Source organism: Balaenoptera borealis (assembly GCF_965194805.1).
Source record: "Balaenoptera borealis genome assembly, chromosome: 2".
Classification (NCBI taxonomy): Eukaryota; Metazoa; Chordata; class Mammalia; order Artiodactyla; family Balaenopteridae; genus Balaenoptera; species Balaenoptera borealis.
In genome coordinates, this window is record NC_138867.1 from 177,227,287 (window position 1) to 177,244,142 (window position 16,856).

At 60.3% G+C, this 16,856-nt stretch overlaps 1 protein-coding gene and 1 long non-coding RNA gene across 3 annotated transcripts in view; one reads left to right on the forward strand and one right to left on the reverse strand.

The window, feature by feature from the left end:
* The window catches only part of LOC309623871, a 6,230-nt gene extending 5,502 nt beyond the window's left edge, over positions 1-728 (reverse strand). Inside the window, exon 1 of the long non-coding RNA XR_014241701.1 lies at positions 612-728. This is a non-coding gene — a long non-coding RNA (uncharacterized lncRNA). The remainder of the gene's footprint in view (positions 1-611) is intronic.
* Positions 73-15,317, forward strand: ZNF653 (zinc finger protein 653). 2 transcript variants are annotated; one of them, XM_082381127.1, is made up of 9 exons: positions 73-727; positions 4,019-4,062; positions 5,999-6,214; positions 11,233-11,844; positions 11,984-12,164; positions 12,269-12,380; positions 13,514-13,628; positions 14,491-14,607; positions 14,891-15,317. In XM_082381127.1, the coding sequence occupies exons 1-9, from the start codon at positions 429-431 to the stop codon at positions 14,944-14,946; spliced, it is 1,752 nt and encodes a 583-aa protein (XP_082237253.1). In that variant the 5' UTR covers positions 73-428; the 3' UTR covers positions 14,947-15,317. The 2 variants fall into 2 exon arrangements, with proteins under 2 accessions (XP_082237253.1, XP_082237252.1); XM_082381126.1 differs by having other exon boundaries at positions 14,508-14,607.
* Positions 15,318-16,856: the final 1,539 nt, after the last annotated feature.

The following is a 16,856-nucleotide window of genomic DNA, read 5'->3' on the forward strand; positions in this document are numbered from 1 at the left end:
TCAAGTGATGGAGACATCATCCAGAACTGACGGGTCGAGCCGCTGGCCTTCCGTCTGCCTTTCCTAGACAGCTCCCACCCTTCCCTTGTCATCCCCACAATGCATTCAGGATAAAGGTGCGGAGGAAGAAGCCCCCATCATCCCAGGGTCTACGGGCTCTCCTGGCTCTTTCTTCCCGGATCAGCCTCAAACCTTCAGCTACCCCTTCCGTCTCTGCCTACTCAGAAAGTTTAACAGAGAAGGGAGTAAGGGGAGAGTGGGTTGTTGCTGGCGCTTATTGCGCGCATGCGCAGCTTCCGCTCTCGATCTTCTTTTGGCGCCGCGAGGCAGTGAGAGTCCATGAGAAATTTCCCGTCGGCGCGGAACATGCGCGCCACTTCCGGCCGGGCTCCTAACAACGGGGGAGGCTGGTAACCAGGGAGGGGGGGATGGCGGAGCGGGCGCCGGAGCCCGAGGCGGAGGCGGAGGCTGAGGCGGGAGCGGGCGGGGAGGTAGCCGCCGAGGAGGGCGCGGCGGGCCGCAAGGCGCGGGGCCGCCCGCGGCTCACGGAGTCGGACCGGGCCCGGCGGCGGCTCGAGTCCCGGAAGAAGTACGACGTGCGGCGCGTGTACCTGGGCGAGGCGCACGGGCCCTGGGTGGACCTGCGGCGCCGCAGCGGCTGGAGCGACGCCAAGCTCGCCGCCTACCTCATCTCGCTGGAGCGCGGCCAACGTAGCAGCCGCCACGGGTGAGGGGGCCCGGCCCGACGGAGGGAGGGAGCGAGGGAGGAGACGCCCCCATCCCCCGCTGAGCCTGGTCCCGCCCACTCCGCCCCCAGGGCCCCGCCCCTGGCACCTGTGAACCCCGCCCAGCGCCCCGACTGCCGGCCTGGGTCTCCGACTGCTGGTCCTGGGACGCGCCTGGCTCGCGGCCCCGCCTTCCGTCGCTCCGACTGCCCAATCCTAGGATACGCCCAGCCTCTCGACCCGCCTCCTGGGCGCTTGGCCCTTCCCCCTAGAGCTCTGGCTGCCCAATCCTGGTGCGGGCCCCACCTCCAAGCATTCCAAAGGCCCAGTCCCTGGAGGGGCGGCCCCGCCTCCTGAGGCCTGAGGGGCCCGAGGTCCCTGCTGGTCCCCGGAGTCTCACATGCCTCATTCCCTAAAACTCCCACAATGTAGCCTGGGGCTGTGACTGGACACCCCGGGCCACCCAGCCCTACCCCTCATGAGGTTCCAGTGACCCACCTGGGACTGCGTGTGGCCCCATTCCCACACTGGAATGGGGCCACTGGGGAGGCCCCACACTCCCAGCGCACCCCTCACAATCCAGATCTCACTCCCCTAAATCTCTTGGCTCTTGGGGAACACCTCTGTCCAGGGAGACTCAGGTGAAGAGGAAACCCCGAGTTAGCTGCTCAGGTGGAGGGCAGAGGCCTTTGCATAATCTCAATCTCGAGAACGAGCAGTATGGAAGGAATTTTTCTCTTCTTGCCTTATAGGTTGGTGTGATGATTGAATGAGTTAAAATACAGCAGAGGGCTTCGAACAGTGCCTGGCACATAGTGAGCACTCCAGATATTAGCTGTTATGATGATGTTTGTTTCCTGTCACAAACAGTGCTGCAACAAAACCCTTGTTCTGCCCTGGTTTTCACTTGTACACATTCACGTTTCTCTCAGGGGAGATTCTGAGGGCCAAGAATCAACCAGAACCTGCTGAATTGTACCCACCCCCTCCCCAGGGTGGCAGGCTGGTTTATATGCCCAAGAGCAGGGCAGGAAATGCTGGGAGCTTATAAAACTTCAAGCCAGTGTCCCAGCTATTGGAGTTTCTGATTCAGTTAGTCTGGGTGGAGTTGCAGACCCTGTATTTTTTTCTGAAGAGCTTCCAGGGAGACTTGATGCACAGCTGGAGTTGAGAACCACTGACCAGAGGGAGCCCCTGGAGGTTCCGAAGCTGAAAGTGGTATTTACAGAAGCTTGTCTGGCTGAGCTGGAGGTGTGTGGGAGCTGTGCAGGACTGGGGCAGGGGCACTGAGACAACCCAGGCAGTGTGTGGCAAAACCTGACCCCGGGGCACATGAGTAGTCGGGAAAATACACTAAGGGGTATTTATTCCTTCAAACTGCATGGCAGTTCTTTGTGGGAGGCACTGCGGTTATCCCCACTTCACAGATGGGAAAACTGAGGCCCAGAGGGGACCAATCCTGCTTGAGGTCACACAGCCAGTCAGTAGCAGAGATAAGACTTGAACTCGGATCTGACTGACGCCAAGTCTGTCTCCACCACGATGTGGCGTTCCCCGCACCCCAGCCGTGGCGAGGCTATGAATGGGTGGAGATGGTCATGGGTGTTTGGATTTGGGTTTGGGTGAGGATCTAGGCAGCCAGTCTGGCCCCTTGGAGGGGAGGTGGAGCCTTGGGAGGGGACAGAGGCTCCTGGGATGGTACAAGGGGACATGGATTCCTGGGCAGAGGGCAGAGCCTGGGCAGGAGCCCCGAGGAGCTGTCCTGGGCTAGACGTGGGGTGTGGGGGCTGAGGATTGCTATCAGGCTGGACAAGAGTCAGAGTGGGCGGTGGAGCTGAGGAGAGACCCTGGACCGGCTGTCAGGACATTGGTGACAAGAGCGTGGGCCTAGCCACAGCGAGGAGACCCATGTTCCAGTGCCTGGCTCTGTGATAATATTGAGAATCATAATGGTCATCGTTACCATTTGCTGAGTGATTCTTAATTACCAGGCTCTTTACAATGCATATGACCCCACGCCAACCCCATGAGGAAGGTACTGTTATGAGCCCACACTACACATGGGGAAACTGAGGCACAGGGGGCAGGGTTACTCACCCAGGGTCACAGAGCCTGCTGCTGTGGTTTAGAAGAGGAAGAGCAGGGAAGCAGTCTGAGTCAGGTGGGCAGACCCTGAAGCATGGTGGCAGGAAGGCAGAGGGAGGCCCTAGCAGGTCCAGGAGAGATGGCTCCAATGCACCTGCCTGGAGCCTGTGCTGGGCCACAGCTGAGCGGGCCACGTAGGGTCAGGAACCTGCTTGGCAGATCTGGTGGCCATCCTGGTGTGGGAGGCCAGGGGGGCCCCTGGCCTTAGGGTCCGGCCCTGCCCTGGGCTCCCCAAGGCCATGGCTCACTGGGACACACAGTCAGGGTATTGGGACCCAGGCAGAGCGGGGAAGGCCCTAGAGGTAGGCGGACATGATGGCGTGGCCTTTGGGCCTGAGCTGGCTGCAGGGTCAGGACCCTCACAGAGCAGGCAGTTAGGGCCCAACCATCTCCCCAGGGCTCTGGGCCAGCCTCAGGGCCAGGATCTGCAGGTCCTTGGAGGGGGTAGTCCGAAGTCAACTCCATGACTGTTCTACTGGGTAACAAATGACCACAGACTTAGTGGCTTTAAAACCCCACAGATTTATCATCTCACATTTCTGCAGGTCAGGAGTCTGGCACATTTTAGCTGGCTCCTCAGGTCAGGGTCTCAGGAGGCTGAAATCAAGGTATCAGCGCGCCACAACGTCACCTAGAGGCTCGCCCAGGGAAAGATCTGCTTCTAGACTTGTTCAGAGCATTGGCAGAATCCATTTCCTCCGGGCTATACGGCTGGGGTGCCTGCGGTCTTGCTGACCATCAGCTGGGACTGCTCTCAGCTCCGCAAGGTCGTTCTCAGGTCCTGGTCCCTCACAGGCCCCCTCATGCTCTCAGCCCCCAGTCTCTGACTTCAGCAGGGCCCTTTTAAAGGCTCCCCTGATTAGGTCAGGCTCCCCAAATAAGCTCCCTCTTGATAATCCACTCCCCAGCCACGGGACCCTGGGCAGGCAGCTTCACCCTCAGGGCCTCAGTTTCCCACTCCGTGAGGTGGGTGATGATAGTAGACCCCTGCTAGGGCTGCTGTTGGTGCAGGAGAGACCAAGTGAAGGGGCAAGGGAAGTAGACCTGGCCCGGGAAGCAGAAGCCCACATTCTACCCCAGCAGGATTGGCATCTCATCATCCATCAGGCCCCAGGTTCACTCCCCACTGCCCCCTCTCTCTGTTACAGGAAGCCTTGGGAGCAAGTCCCCAAAAAGCCAAAGCGGAAGAAAAGTAAGTGGGGCTGCAACCAGGGTGGAGGTGGCGTTGGGAGTAAGTGGCTTTGTGGTTGGTTCCCTCCTTCCCTCAGGGACCACTTGTGGAGGGTCCGCGTGTGCCAGGAGCCGTGCAGGCTGGGACAGACCCAGCCCTGCCCTCCCAGAGCCCGCAGTCTCATAGGAAAGACGGGGGACAGGCTGAGCAGGGCTGTGGTGGGGAAGTAGAGGCACCGGGGGGCCCAGAGGAGGGGTCTGACCCAGCCTGGGTCGGGGGTGGGGATGGGATAGGAAGGGTTGGAGGGGACCCGAACCTGTGCTGTGCCCACCGGGGGTGCTCTCATCATCCCCATCTGACACAAAAAGTCTGAGTCACTGCCCCAGGCTGCACAGCCAGAAAGTGGCCGGGCCAGACTGCAAACCCAGGACCATGTGTCGCCCGAGGGGTCCCCTTTGCTCCTCTGCTCTCCTGCCCGGTGCGTGGGAGTCAGCCGGGGAAGAGCCAGGCAGAGCAGAGGGAACAGCTTGTGGCCAGGCCTAAAGGGCGTGTGGTGTGCCAGGCTCAAGGGGAGCCGGGCATGGGCAGTCGGAGCAGAGGCTGGAGTGCATATTCCCACCCCCTGACCACGACCCCTGAGCCCTGGGCTGTGGGTCCCAGGCCATGTCCAGCAGGGTGAGGGCCAGTGGTCCAGGGACGGCCATCTGATGGCAGTGAGCCCCTCTACTTATCACGGTGCTCAGAGGCAGAAGCTGAGCTAAGACTGAGACCCCCAGTCCGAGAGGTGTGGGGAGGGAGATGAGGGGGCCGGAGAGTGGCTGCTGGTGTCCCTGTGGTCGTCACTGGGTTGGCAGCCCCAGGCACCATCCCTAGACCCAAGGACCTTTCCTGGGCCCCCTCGTCATCTCCCAGCCCGGAAGGTCAGGGGCACACCTTCAGAGCTGAGTGAAGGGCGAGGGGCAAGGCAGGTGTCTAGAGGAAGAGGGCACAGCCCTTGCAGAGGTCCTGGGGCAGGGCCATACTTCCCTAGTTGAGGAACAGGGAGGAGGCCCTGAGGCTAGAGTGGAGTGATCCAGGGGAGCAGTAGGAGGAGGTGAGCGCAGGAGGTGACAGGGCAGAACACACAGGGCCTGGTGAACCTCAGGGAGGACTTGGGCTATTACCCCCATTGAGGTGGGAGTCCTGGTGGATTTTTTCTTTTTTTCTTTTGGCTGCGTTGGGTCTTCATTGCTGCACGCGGGCTTTCTCTAGTTGTGGTGAGCGGGGGTTACTCTTCGTAGCAGTGCGCGGGCTTCTCATTGCGGTGGCTTCTCTTGTTGCGGAGCACGGGCTCTAGGCGCACGGACTTCAGTAGTTGTGGTGCGTGGGCTCAGTAGTTGTGGCACGTGGGCTTAGTTGCTCCGCGGCACGTGGGATCTTCCCGGACCAGGGCTCGAACCCGTGTCCCCTGCATCGGCAGGCAGATTCTCAACCACTGCGCCACCAGGGAAGTCCGCCCTGGTGGATTCTGAGTAAGAAGGGATGTGGCCCGACTCAAGTGTTCAGAGGCGCCCTCTGTCAGCTGCCGGGGGCAAGGGTGAGAGCTGGGAGAGTAGGGCCGAGGGACTGAGCTGGTGCAGGCGGGAGACGCTGAGTTGATGAGGACGAGTATAACCGTAACTGGCAACTGACAGTCGTTGCGTGAGCACCCGCCATACGCCAGGCTTTACTATGTATACGACTTGACTCGAACAGCGAGGACATTCCCTGCCAGTCTCTGTTGTCCCCAGGGCGGGTCTCACATCTCTGAGCCTCAGTTTCTTCATCTGTAAACTGGGGACAGGCCTGGATAATACTCAGGAGGGTGTCTCAACCCCCAGAGCTATAAGACCCATGTGGTTCTGGGGGCCGTGCTGCCCAGAGAGGGGGGTAGGAGTGAGCCCTGCCCCTCATGCCTGCCCGTGCCCCGCGTGCGCAGGGCGGCGACGCAACGTGAACTGCCTGAAGAACGTGGTGATCTGGTACGAGGACCACAAGCACCGCTGCCCCTACGAGCCGCACCTCGCCGAGCTGGACCCCACCTTTGGCCTGTACACCACGGCTGTGTGGCAGTGCGAGGCTGGGCACCGCTACTTCCAAGACCTGCACTCGCCCCTGAAGCCGCTCAGCGACTCAGACCCTGAGAGTGACAAAGGTGGGTCTGCGGGGGGAGGGCTCACAGTAGCCTCCGGTGTTTGGGGCTCTACAGCCCCTCCTGGGCCCTGCCAGCCTCAGGCCAGCGTCGCGGACCTCACAGCAGCTGACGTGGCCCTGGTGCTGGATGGCCTTGCAGTCTTTGAGTCCTTGCAGAGCCCAAGAGCTGGTCCCCATTTTGCGGAGGGACAGCCAAGGTGCGGCGCGGTTTGCCCATCTGGGCCTGAGGTCAGTCGCAGGCAGGGCTGAGGTCCAGGAACCTGGCTCAGCGGCTGGAGGGACAGGCAGGTGCTGGGCCTCTCCTGGCCTCTTTGTCCTCCTTTACTTCCTCCGGCTCTCTCTCAGGTTCTGGACTGTCTCTGCAGCCTCATCCTCTTTCCCTCCCTCCAGCCTGTTCTCCTTCTCCCTACACCCCATTCTCTGCTCTTGAGCTTTCTCTTGTTCCTGAGCCTCCCCTTTTCATCTTTCTGTGTTTCATCCTCTCTCTCTCTCTCTCTCTCTCTCTCTCTCTCTGTGTCTCGCATCTCCTTTCCTTTTCTCTCTTCTTCCCACTGTCTCTCCTCCATCTCACTCTCTCACTCCCATTTTCATCCCTTTCTCTCTCCTCCACACCATGGCCCCACCCTCGCCATCTCTCACTGCCCCAGCCCCTCCCCTGCCATCCCACATTGCTCACACACACATGTGAGCTGGAGTCCTTCTCAGGCCTGGGAGGGACTCATTTATGAAGGTCCAGTTGGCCCTGGTAGGGGAGCAGAGGAGATGCCATGGGTGGTGAGGGGCTGCCCGCCTGCCTCGGGGGCTTGGCATCAGGGGGAGCATGGGGCCCTCTGCCAGGCACCCTGCCGGAGCTGAGAGTGGGGTCAGTCACCAGGGCTGAGCCCGCGCTGGCAGGCATCTCTGAGCAGGTGGCATCCCAGCTGGCCGAGGGGAAGCCGTGGGCGAGAGGTGTTCCAGGTGGGCACCCCAGCCAACGGCTGTCCCGTTGTGTGTCCACCGGGCTCCCAGTGTGCAGCCAGCCCCTCGGCCATCTTGTCCTCCCGACTCCAGGCCCTGCCCCAAACCACCCTGAATCCTCCTCACAGCCCTGTCATTAGCAGTCGAGGAAACCAAGGCCCTGGGAGTAATGGGACTGGCCCATCTGACACTGGGTCTGGCTGGGATGGGGGTGGCACCCAAAGGAGTCCCCCTGACAGCCCAACCCAACTCTGATACCAGTGGCCTCTGGATCTGGGCTCTCAGGAATGAATGCTGGGATCAATTAGCCAGATCTGCTTTGGGCACTGGCGGGGGGGTTGCTGTGAGGGAGTGGCTGTGTCCCTGTCCCAGCCTGGTCCCTCAGCAGCTCCCTTATCAGCTCTCTGCCGAGGGCGGCCCTGCCACCTCGCACTCAGTAAGAAGACCTCGCACCAGGACTGTGGGAGGCCGGTGGGTGCCCTGCCAATTCTGTCATTAATGTCATTATCAACTGGCAAGAAGTCCAGTGTCGGCTTAACAGCTGGACACTGTAACTGGGGATCCAGGCACAGGCCCTGGCCATGCCCCCAACTCACTAGGCAACTGCCCCCTCCTTCAGGGTGGAGCCACGGGACTCAATCCACCCTGCAGATTACAGGGTGTTGGAAGGAGGGGCAATCCCCCTACCCTGCCCCTGCTGCTGCCCCAGGGCTGAGTCAGGGATGGGGCGTTAGGATAATAACGATAATGGGAAACATTGATAGGGTGCTTACTGTAAGTCCTACTGTCCTATTTACTCATTAAATACCCCAAACACCCCTTGAGTAGGTACCAAGTTATCCCCAGGCCCAGAGAGGTTATAAGGCACCCCCCCTTCACACAGCCGGAGGAGTGGGCACCAGGATCCCACCCCGGCAGTCAGGCTCCAGAGCCTGCACTCTCCATGTGACCCTCTGGGAGTGTAGAACACGTAGTACCCAGACAGCATACCGCAACTGTGTCACGAGTGTGTAACTTAAGGGACAGTCATTCACTTTTCCCGTCCCCAGTTTCTCCCTGCTTGCGGACATTAGCACCAAACACCTGGGTAAGATGCCAGCCCTCTTGGCCTTCATCACAGCCTTGGTCATGGGTTCATGCATTTTTATGAACATGCACTCAATGTGTACCAAGCAGCACTGTGTACCTGGGCACTGGGGCCTGTGCACAGGGACCCCCATCCTTGTGGAGTTTACGGTATAAAGGGGAAGCAGACAGTAAACAAGATAAACAAGTAAAATCTAGAGTGCAGTGGAAGGCGGTAAGTATTGGGGGGAAAATAAAGGAGAGAAAAGGGTGCTATTTGAGACCAAGTGGTCAGAGGCCTCCCTGAAAAAATACCATTTGAGGAAGGGTCTGATGGAGGTGAAAGAGGGAGCCCACGCAGGTGTCTGAGAAAAGAGGGTTCAGGCAGAGAGAGTGGCGAGTGCAAAGGCCCTGAGGCAGAAACCTGCCTAGTGTCCCTGGGCACAGAAGGGAGGTCAGTGGGGCTGGAGAGGAGGTGACAAGGGCACATGTTCAGGCTGTGTGGCCATGGTGAGAGCTTTGGCTGCTACACCAAGTGAGTTGGGAAGGGCATTAACTGAGGTAAGGCCAGCTGCCGAGATAGACGCACCCCAGCTCCTGTGACCTAACACAGCTCACTTCCCCCCGCATTACGGTGAGACTCAGCTGTATCGCACACCTAATGGCAAAGCATGCTGGGACATGTAGTCCACCAGGTGTCAGGAGGAAGAGACAGGGGTTTGGTGAGCAGCTGGCCTATCTCTTCCACAGGAAGCGATGAGCAGATGCTCAAAGAGGGACGTGACCTGAGCAGGTGTTCACAGGCTCCCCCTGGCTAGTGAGGGGAGGACAGACTTGGGGGTGGGCAAGGATGGGAGCGGGGGCACCCAGGAGAAGGAACTGCACGGTCCTGGCAGAGGGCTGGCGGGGCCGTGACCAGGGTGTGCGGGGGAGGTAGGAGAAGCCGTCAGCCTGGGGATGTATTTTGGAAGCAGCGCCAACAGGTTTTGCTGACAGATTGGAAGTGGGTGTGAGAGAAAGGGAGAAGTAAGGAGAGCCCCAGGACTTTGGCCTGAGCAACTGGAAGGGCAGAGCTGCCGCCCGCTGAGACGGGGATGTCTGTGCGCTGTGCAGCCTTTCTCTGAGGGAAGATTCGGAGCCCAGAGTCTGAGATGCCTGTAAGACCCCTCAGAGGGAGCAGTGGGGCGTGACGGGCTGCAGCTCCGCGGGAGGTCCAGGCGAGGACTGTCCTCTGGAGACACCGGGGTATGGGTGGTGACAGTATAATAAAAATAGATGCAGGCAGACCTAGGCGATACTGCAGGTTTGATTCCAGACCACCGCAATAAAGTGAATATCGAAATAAAAGGAGTCTCACGAACTTTTTGGTTTCCCAGTGCATATAAAAGTTATGTTTACACTATACTGTGGTCTGTTAAGTGTGCAATAGCATTGTGGAGAAAAAAAAAAAAGGTACATTCCTTAATTTAAAAATACTTTGTTGCTGGGGACTTCCCTGGCTGTCCAGCGGTTAGGACTCTGCACCCCCACTGCAGGGGGCCCGGGTTCGATCCCTGGTCGGGGAACTAAGATCCCGCATGCCGAGTATGCTGCTCAGCCAATGATTGATAGATAGATAATAAAATTTTTAAAAATAAATAAATAAAAATACTTTATTGCTAAAAAAATGCCACCATCATCTGAGCCTTCAGTGAGTGGCAATCTTTTTGCACTGTTAACATCAAAGATCATTGATCACAGGTCACCATAACAAATATAATAATAATGAAAAAATTTCAAGAATTACCAAAATGTGACCCAGAGACACAGAGTGATCAAATGCTGTTGGAAGAATGGCGCCAGTAGGCTTGCCCGAGGCAGGGTTGCCACAGACCTTCAGTTTGTAAACAGTGTTTGTAATGAGCCCCTTTCGCAAGATGCCCCTTGGGAACACACCTGAGTCTAATGAAGTGACTCAGGGAGGGGCCCCTAGATAGCTTTACGATGGGGGCTGGTCCGCAGAAAGCAAACCCAGGGTTAGAGGGTGGCAGCTCTCAGCCCCACCCCCAGCCCCCAGGAGCAGATGGGGGCTAGTAACTGGGTTATAAAAACTCTTTTATTTATTTATTTATTTATTTATTTTTTGGCCACGTCGTGCGGCATGCAGGATCTTAGTTCCCCGACCAGGGATCGAACCCGTGCCCCCTGTTTTGGGAGCGTGCAGTCTTAACCACTGGACCGCCAGGGAAGTCCCTATAAAAACTCTTAAACAGTGACCCGAGAGCTTCCAGGTCGGTGGACACATTGAGGTGCTGGGAGATTGACGTGTCTGTAGAGAGCATGGCAGCTCCGTGGCAACCCCCAACCTCCCCCCGCCCCCCCACCAATTACCTGCCCTTGTGTATCTCTTCATCCGGCCATTGCTGAGTTGTATCCTTTATAATAAAACTGTAATCAGAAGTAGAGCACTTTCTTGAGTTCTGTGAGTTGTTCTAGCAAACTACCAAAGCTGAGGAGGGTGCTGTGGGAACCTCCACTTCATAGCCAGAAGTATGGGTGACCCGGGACTTGTGACTGGCATCTGAAGTGGGGGCAGTCTTGTGGGACTGAGCTCTTTCACCCTCAGGGTCTGACACTGTCTCCGGACAGATAGTGTCAGAACTGAATTGAATTGTTGGACACCCAGCTGGTGTCAAGGATGAGGGTGGTATGAGCCTGGTGGATACCCTGGGATGAGTGGAGCGCTGAGGAGAGGCCCCAGTGAGAGCCTCCCAGGCCCGTAAGAACAGAAGAGGCTGAGAAGGGGCCACCAGGGAGGAGCCAGGGACCTGAGTGCGGGTCTAGAGGCTGAGTCAGGAGAGAATCTCAAGGAGCAGGGGCAGCTGTGGAGGATATGGACCGAGCTGACCGCTCTTATGGGGGTAGGGGAGTCACGGTGCTCAGCCCCTGGGGAGCCTTCAAGAAATACCAGCTGCTGCCGCCACTGTCATAACTGTCCCCTCTCCTCTGTCACCACAGTGGGCAATGGCCTGGTGGCCGGCAGCTCTGACTCGTCCAGTTCCAGCTCCGGCTCCGACTCTGAGGAGCCCCCCGAGGGCCAGCAGGCCAAGGCGACAGTGGCAATGGCTGCAGTTACCCCCACCAGCCCAGCGGGCAGCAGCGGGCTCATCACACAGGAGGGCATGCACATCCCCTTCGATGTCCACCACGTGGAGAGCCTGGCTGAGCAGGGCACCCCACTGTGCCCCAACCCGGCCAGCAGCGGGCCCGAAGCCCTGGAGACAGTGGTGTGCGTGCCAGTGCCCGTGCAAGTGGGCCCGGGCCCTAGCACCCTCTTTGAGAACGTGCCCCAGGAGGCACTGGGTGAGGTGGTGGCCAGCTGTCCCATGCCAGGCATGGTGCCCGGTTCGCAGGTGATCATCATTGCCGGCCCCGGCTATGATGCCCTCACGGCCGAGGGCATCCACCTCAACGTGGCAGCAGGCAACGGTGCCCCCGGAGGGGGCCTGGGTGACGAGGTGCCCTGCGCCATGATGGAGGGTGTGGCCGCCTACACCCAGACAGAGCCAGAGGGCAGCCAGCCCAGCACCATGGACCCCGCCGCCATGACAGGCATTGAGACCAAGAAAGGTCTGGGGGGCCGTGCCAGTCTGGGGGGTTGGGGGGGCCATGATGGGACCTGGGAAGGGGAGGGCGAGTAATGGCCCCAGAGGAAGCTCCTCAACAGCCTTAGTCCCCACGGACACCCACCCTGTGTCCACCCCCGTAGAGAAGGAGGACCTGTACGTGCTCAAGAAGGAGGAGAAGGAGGAACCAGTGGCCCCAGAACTGACAGAGCTGGCTGCAACGGTGCCTGAGAGCGCAGAGCCCGAGGCAGAGGCAGACGGGGAGGAGCTGGACGGCAGCGACATGTCAGCCATCATCTATGAGATCCCCAAGGAGCCCGAGAAGTGGGTGCCGGGGCAGGCGGGGGAGAGGAGGGACGAGGAGCAGCCCTTGGGCCCGCAGCCCTCCTGGTGTCAGAGCCCCGACGCCATGGGCCCTTCCCCTCCAGGAGGCGGCGAAGCAAGCGATCGCGGGTGATGGACGCCGATGGCCTGCTTGAGATGTTCCACTGCCCTTACGAGGGCTGCAGCCAGGTCTACGTGGCCCTCAGCAGCTTCCAGGTGAGGCCGCCATCCAAGTGGGCCGGGCGGGACTGCTTCTGTGTCGGGCTGCCTGCGCGCTGGGTCTGGGCAGTGCGGCTCGTGGAGGGCCCCACCCGGCCCCTCCAGGTGCCACTGGCCTGCCTGCCGTGCACCCACCCAGCCCCAGCTGATCTCAGCCTCAGCCACAGAGAGGCAGCCGTCACCTCTGTGCCCTCCCCTCCTGCTCTCCAGCCCCAGCCACCCTGCCTCCTCAACCAGCCACGGCCTCTCTCTGCACACCCCGGGGGCCTGCCTGGTCCTGGTGGCTCCCCATAAACTACCCCTCTTCCAGCCGCCTGAACTCTTCCTGCCTTTGCCCAGGCCGCCCTGTCAGCTCACGATGCTTCCTCTCCAAGCTCAACTGAGGACGCCCCTCTGCCAGGAAGCCCACCCTAGTCCCCCCAGCCCCGGGTCACTGCACTACCAGGACATACCTGCCGTTTGCCCGCTGAGGTTTGGACAGGGTGCCCTGAGAGCAGAGACAGGGTCCCGTCACATCCCCACTCCTGGCGCAGGATGTGGCACCAGGAGAACTTTGAATTTGCCAAGTCATGTTTTCATTAAGCACATGTTGAGCACCTACCAGGTGCCAGGCCTGGTGCTGGGTGCTGGAGCAGTTGTGCTAGTGAGTTAAAGAATGAAAGAACAAAAGAGTGAATGACTCGAGGGCTGCCTGCTCCAGGCGCTAGGGGCAGCTTAGCACTATACAAAGTGCCGCTGTGGGGCTGACAGCCTTGGACTCCGGTCCTAGCCCTGCCACTGCCCACCTGTGAGACACGGGCCAAACCACTAAGCCTCCAGAGCCTTAGTTTCCCCATCCACAAACTGGGCTCATGGCTGAGCCCCTTCCCATGGTTCTGACAAGGCTGACTGATGCCCCAGCCCAGAGCCTGGCTGGAGTAGGTGCTCAGTAAGCTGCTCTTGGATCCCAGTTGTGCCCCTGACCCCCAGCTCGGATCTGGGAGTCCCTGCCCAAGGGCAAGGGCACCCCTCTTCCTCTTCCTCTTCCAGGGAGGCCGGCCCTAGCTGGCCCTCATCTGTCCCCACCCTGGGGAGCTCCAGAGGCGGGCCCATGGCACCCGCAGCCCCACTCCTGCCCCTCTTGCCCCCAGAACCACGTCAACCTTGTGCATCGGAAAGGGAAGACCAAGGTGTGCCCTCACCCCGGCTGTGGCAAGAAGTTCTATTTATCCAACCACCTTCGGCGGCACATGATCATCCACTCAGGTCAGGCCGGGGAGGGGCTGGCAGCTTGAGCCAGAGGCACGGTGGCCTGGGCCTGGGAGCTGGGGCCGGGGCTGGGGCAGGCAGGGGGTGAAACCCAAACACGGGCTGCACCTCCCTGAGCCTCCTCCATGCCCACCACAAGGGCTGGTGTGAGATGGTGGAAGTAAAGTGGTTGACTTAGTGCCCACTGGGCACCTCCCAAGTAGACAGTAAGCTGTCTACACGGGTCACAGGGACATCTGCTATTCTCAGTCATGTGGAGCTGGGCAGGGGTTGGCTGTCTCTTCCCCAACTTGGCCCTTGGCCTCCCCACTTCAATGAGCAATTCTCATGTGGGACTCAGTTCCAGGACTGAGGGGGGGACAGTGAACCACCCCAGGTGGGCAGTGGGGGGAAGTGAACTTGGGACAGGATTTCTGTTCCGTCTGCTCCAGGCGCCTCCTTAACCCAGGACACAGGGTGCAGGCCTCACGGGGAGCGCTGGTGCCTATGCCCAGCAGGAGGGCACGGCTTCAGATTTTTCGAGAGGCCAGAACTTTGGATTTTTATGTGAGATCGCCCCAATACGTGAAACATTAGAGTCAAATTCAGGCCCACTTTAGCTTGGCAGTTTGCACCCTGTGCACCTCAGGGATCCGAGTTCGCATTCCTGCTCTGCCCAGCCGCGTTCCTGGGCAGCCTCCGAGCCTCATGCGAGGCCGTAGCTGTCCTTCGTTCTAGCTGCCTTAGTTATTATAGTCGGCATTCGCGCCCAGAGAATGTGGGCTTTAGTCTGCCTGCGCCCAGAGACCTTGCGCACTACTGGGTCTCGGCAGTGCCGCAGTGACCCCACAAACCCCTCTCTCGACGGCGGCCTGCTCAGCCCCGCGTCTCCCCCAGGTGTCCGTGAATTCACCTGTGAAACCTGCGGCAAGTCCTTTAAGAGGAAAAACCACCTGGAGGTGCACCGGCGCACGCACACAGGCGAGACGCCTCTGCAGTGAGTGATGGGCTTCCCGCCAGGGACTGGGAGGGAGGGCATCCAGGCCTGGACTCTCACAGGGCAGCTCCCAAGAGCGGGCGACGCCCCCAGCGTTGCATCCGTGGGGTTTCCAGAGTGCTCCCACCCCAGATGGTGCCCCCCCTTTCAGGGGTCTGCCCAGCCTTAGTGGTTGGGCCCCGCCCCCGAGGCGGCCCCTCCCCGGTGCTGCTCCCTTTTGCCCCGCCCTCTCTGACCCCGCCCCCCACCCCCTACCCCGTGCCTCCCGCGTGCTCCCTGGCAGGTGCGAGATCTGTGGCTACCAGTGCCGACAGCGCGCGTCGCTCAACTGGCACATGAAGAAGCACACGGCCGAGGTGCAGTACAACTTCACGTGCGAGCGCTGCGGGAAGCGCTTCGAGAAGCTGGACAGCGTCAAGTTCCACACGCTCAAAAGCCACCCGGACCACAAGCCCGCCTGATCCACCCAACCACTGAACGCCCCTATTTATTCATCCGATCGGACACCATGCCCGAGTCTGCCAGGGCCGGGCCAGCCGCGGCCAGCCGCCAGGACCTCGGGCCAGAAGGAGGCGCCCCTGCCCCGCTCCAGGGCTGGGCCCTCAGGGCAGGTCCCCCCCCACCCCGCCCGAGTTTTGGAGCTGGCACTTGGGGCTGCACTGCTGGGACTGTGTCAAGAGAGCAGAACGAGATTAAAGAGCGAGAAAGGAGCTGCTCTTCCCCTAGGCCTGGATGATTGGGGGAAGGTGGGCCCCTCTCTGTCTCCAACCTGCTTCCTTCCCGAGCAAGGCGGGGGCAAGGGCAGATGCCCCTACACACCAGGCAGCGCTCCTGCCCTTTCCTGTCAACCTCCGCTCTGCCTCGGCTACCTGGGCCTGGCAACCCTAAACACCCCCTCCTCTGACAGGGTCAGTTGTGGAAGGTTGGGGGCCCTGGGGGCTACTGAACATCTCCCAGGTATCAGGATCCTGACTCCCTCTCCTAATCCCTCATAGAACAGTCATTCCTCATCCTCAGAGAGCTCAGGAAGCAGTTGGGGAGATGTCCAGTAAACCCCTAAGTAAAACATCTACAGCTATGACAAGCGCCGTGCAGAAAATAGAGTGATATGCTAGTTCCTGGGAGTGCTGTTTAGGTTGGTGGTCAGGGAGGGCCTATCTGGGGAGGCCTTTGAGCATAGACCAGAATGACAAAGAGGTTCCTTCCCTGAAGAAAGACGGGGGCGGAAAATCCCAGGTCGAAGGAGCAGCCAGTGCCAAAGCCCCGAGGTGGAACGGGCTCGGCGTGTTCCTGGAACAAGAAGAAAGACGGGGGAGGGGATTTGGCAGCGGCGGGGCGACTGCCCTGGCCCCATTTCCCGGAGGATGATGCCGAGGCCGCCTCCTCCTCCTTATGCGGGCCTCCTGGGAGAGGGACGGGGAGCGATTCCAGGCCACGCGGCCGCCAGATGGCGCGCAAACCTCGTGGGCCCTGGTGGCCGCAGCCACGTGACTCCGGGGACCGCAGCCGCGAGCCAGGGCACGTGCCCTGGGGAGCTCTATGGCGCCACGCGCAGAATGGCCCCGCCGGCCCCTCACCAGCTCGTGGGGGCGGGGCCGCAGCTAGGCCTCATTTTATTTTTCGGACTGGGAGCTACCCCAGCCGGGGACGGATGAGTTGGCGAGGATGAGCGAGTCCGGCTACTTGGGCCGCCCCCGCGAGCCTCCCCGCAAGGCTCAGTCCCCTTTCGCTATCCCCGCACAACCGGGAGCCAGCAGTTTCCATGGGAACTGCAGCCTGGTCTGCGCGCCCAGGAGTAGCTTCCTTCCCGGCACAAGCACAGTTTCCGATCCGACAGGAGCGGGATGGGGAACAAGCCATCGCTCGGGGTCCCCAGGGTCGGGAGCCAGGTCGCCCTGGCAAATCCAAGAAGGGCCAACGGGGGATCCGCATCGCCACCGCCCAGATTGCGCGGGCCATTATGATTGGCCTTCCCTTTCCATCGTCGTGGCAGCGCTGGCTGCTGCTCGCGCTCCCATTGGCTCAATCTCGAAGGCATCTTCCCTCAATTGGTCCTCTTGGGGGCCATCCCTGATTGGTCAAATTAGGCTTTCCTCGCCGGGTTTGATGGCACTCCCGGACAGTCTGGAGCTTAAAAGGGCGTGCACGGACGAGGATAGAGTTTGGATTGCGACTCTCGGGTTCGGGGACCCGGGCTACTCAGCCCGCAGCGCCCTGGACAGGGCCGTCGGACCGCTGTCTGTGGTGCT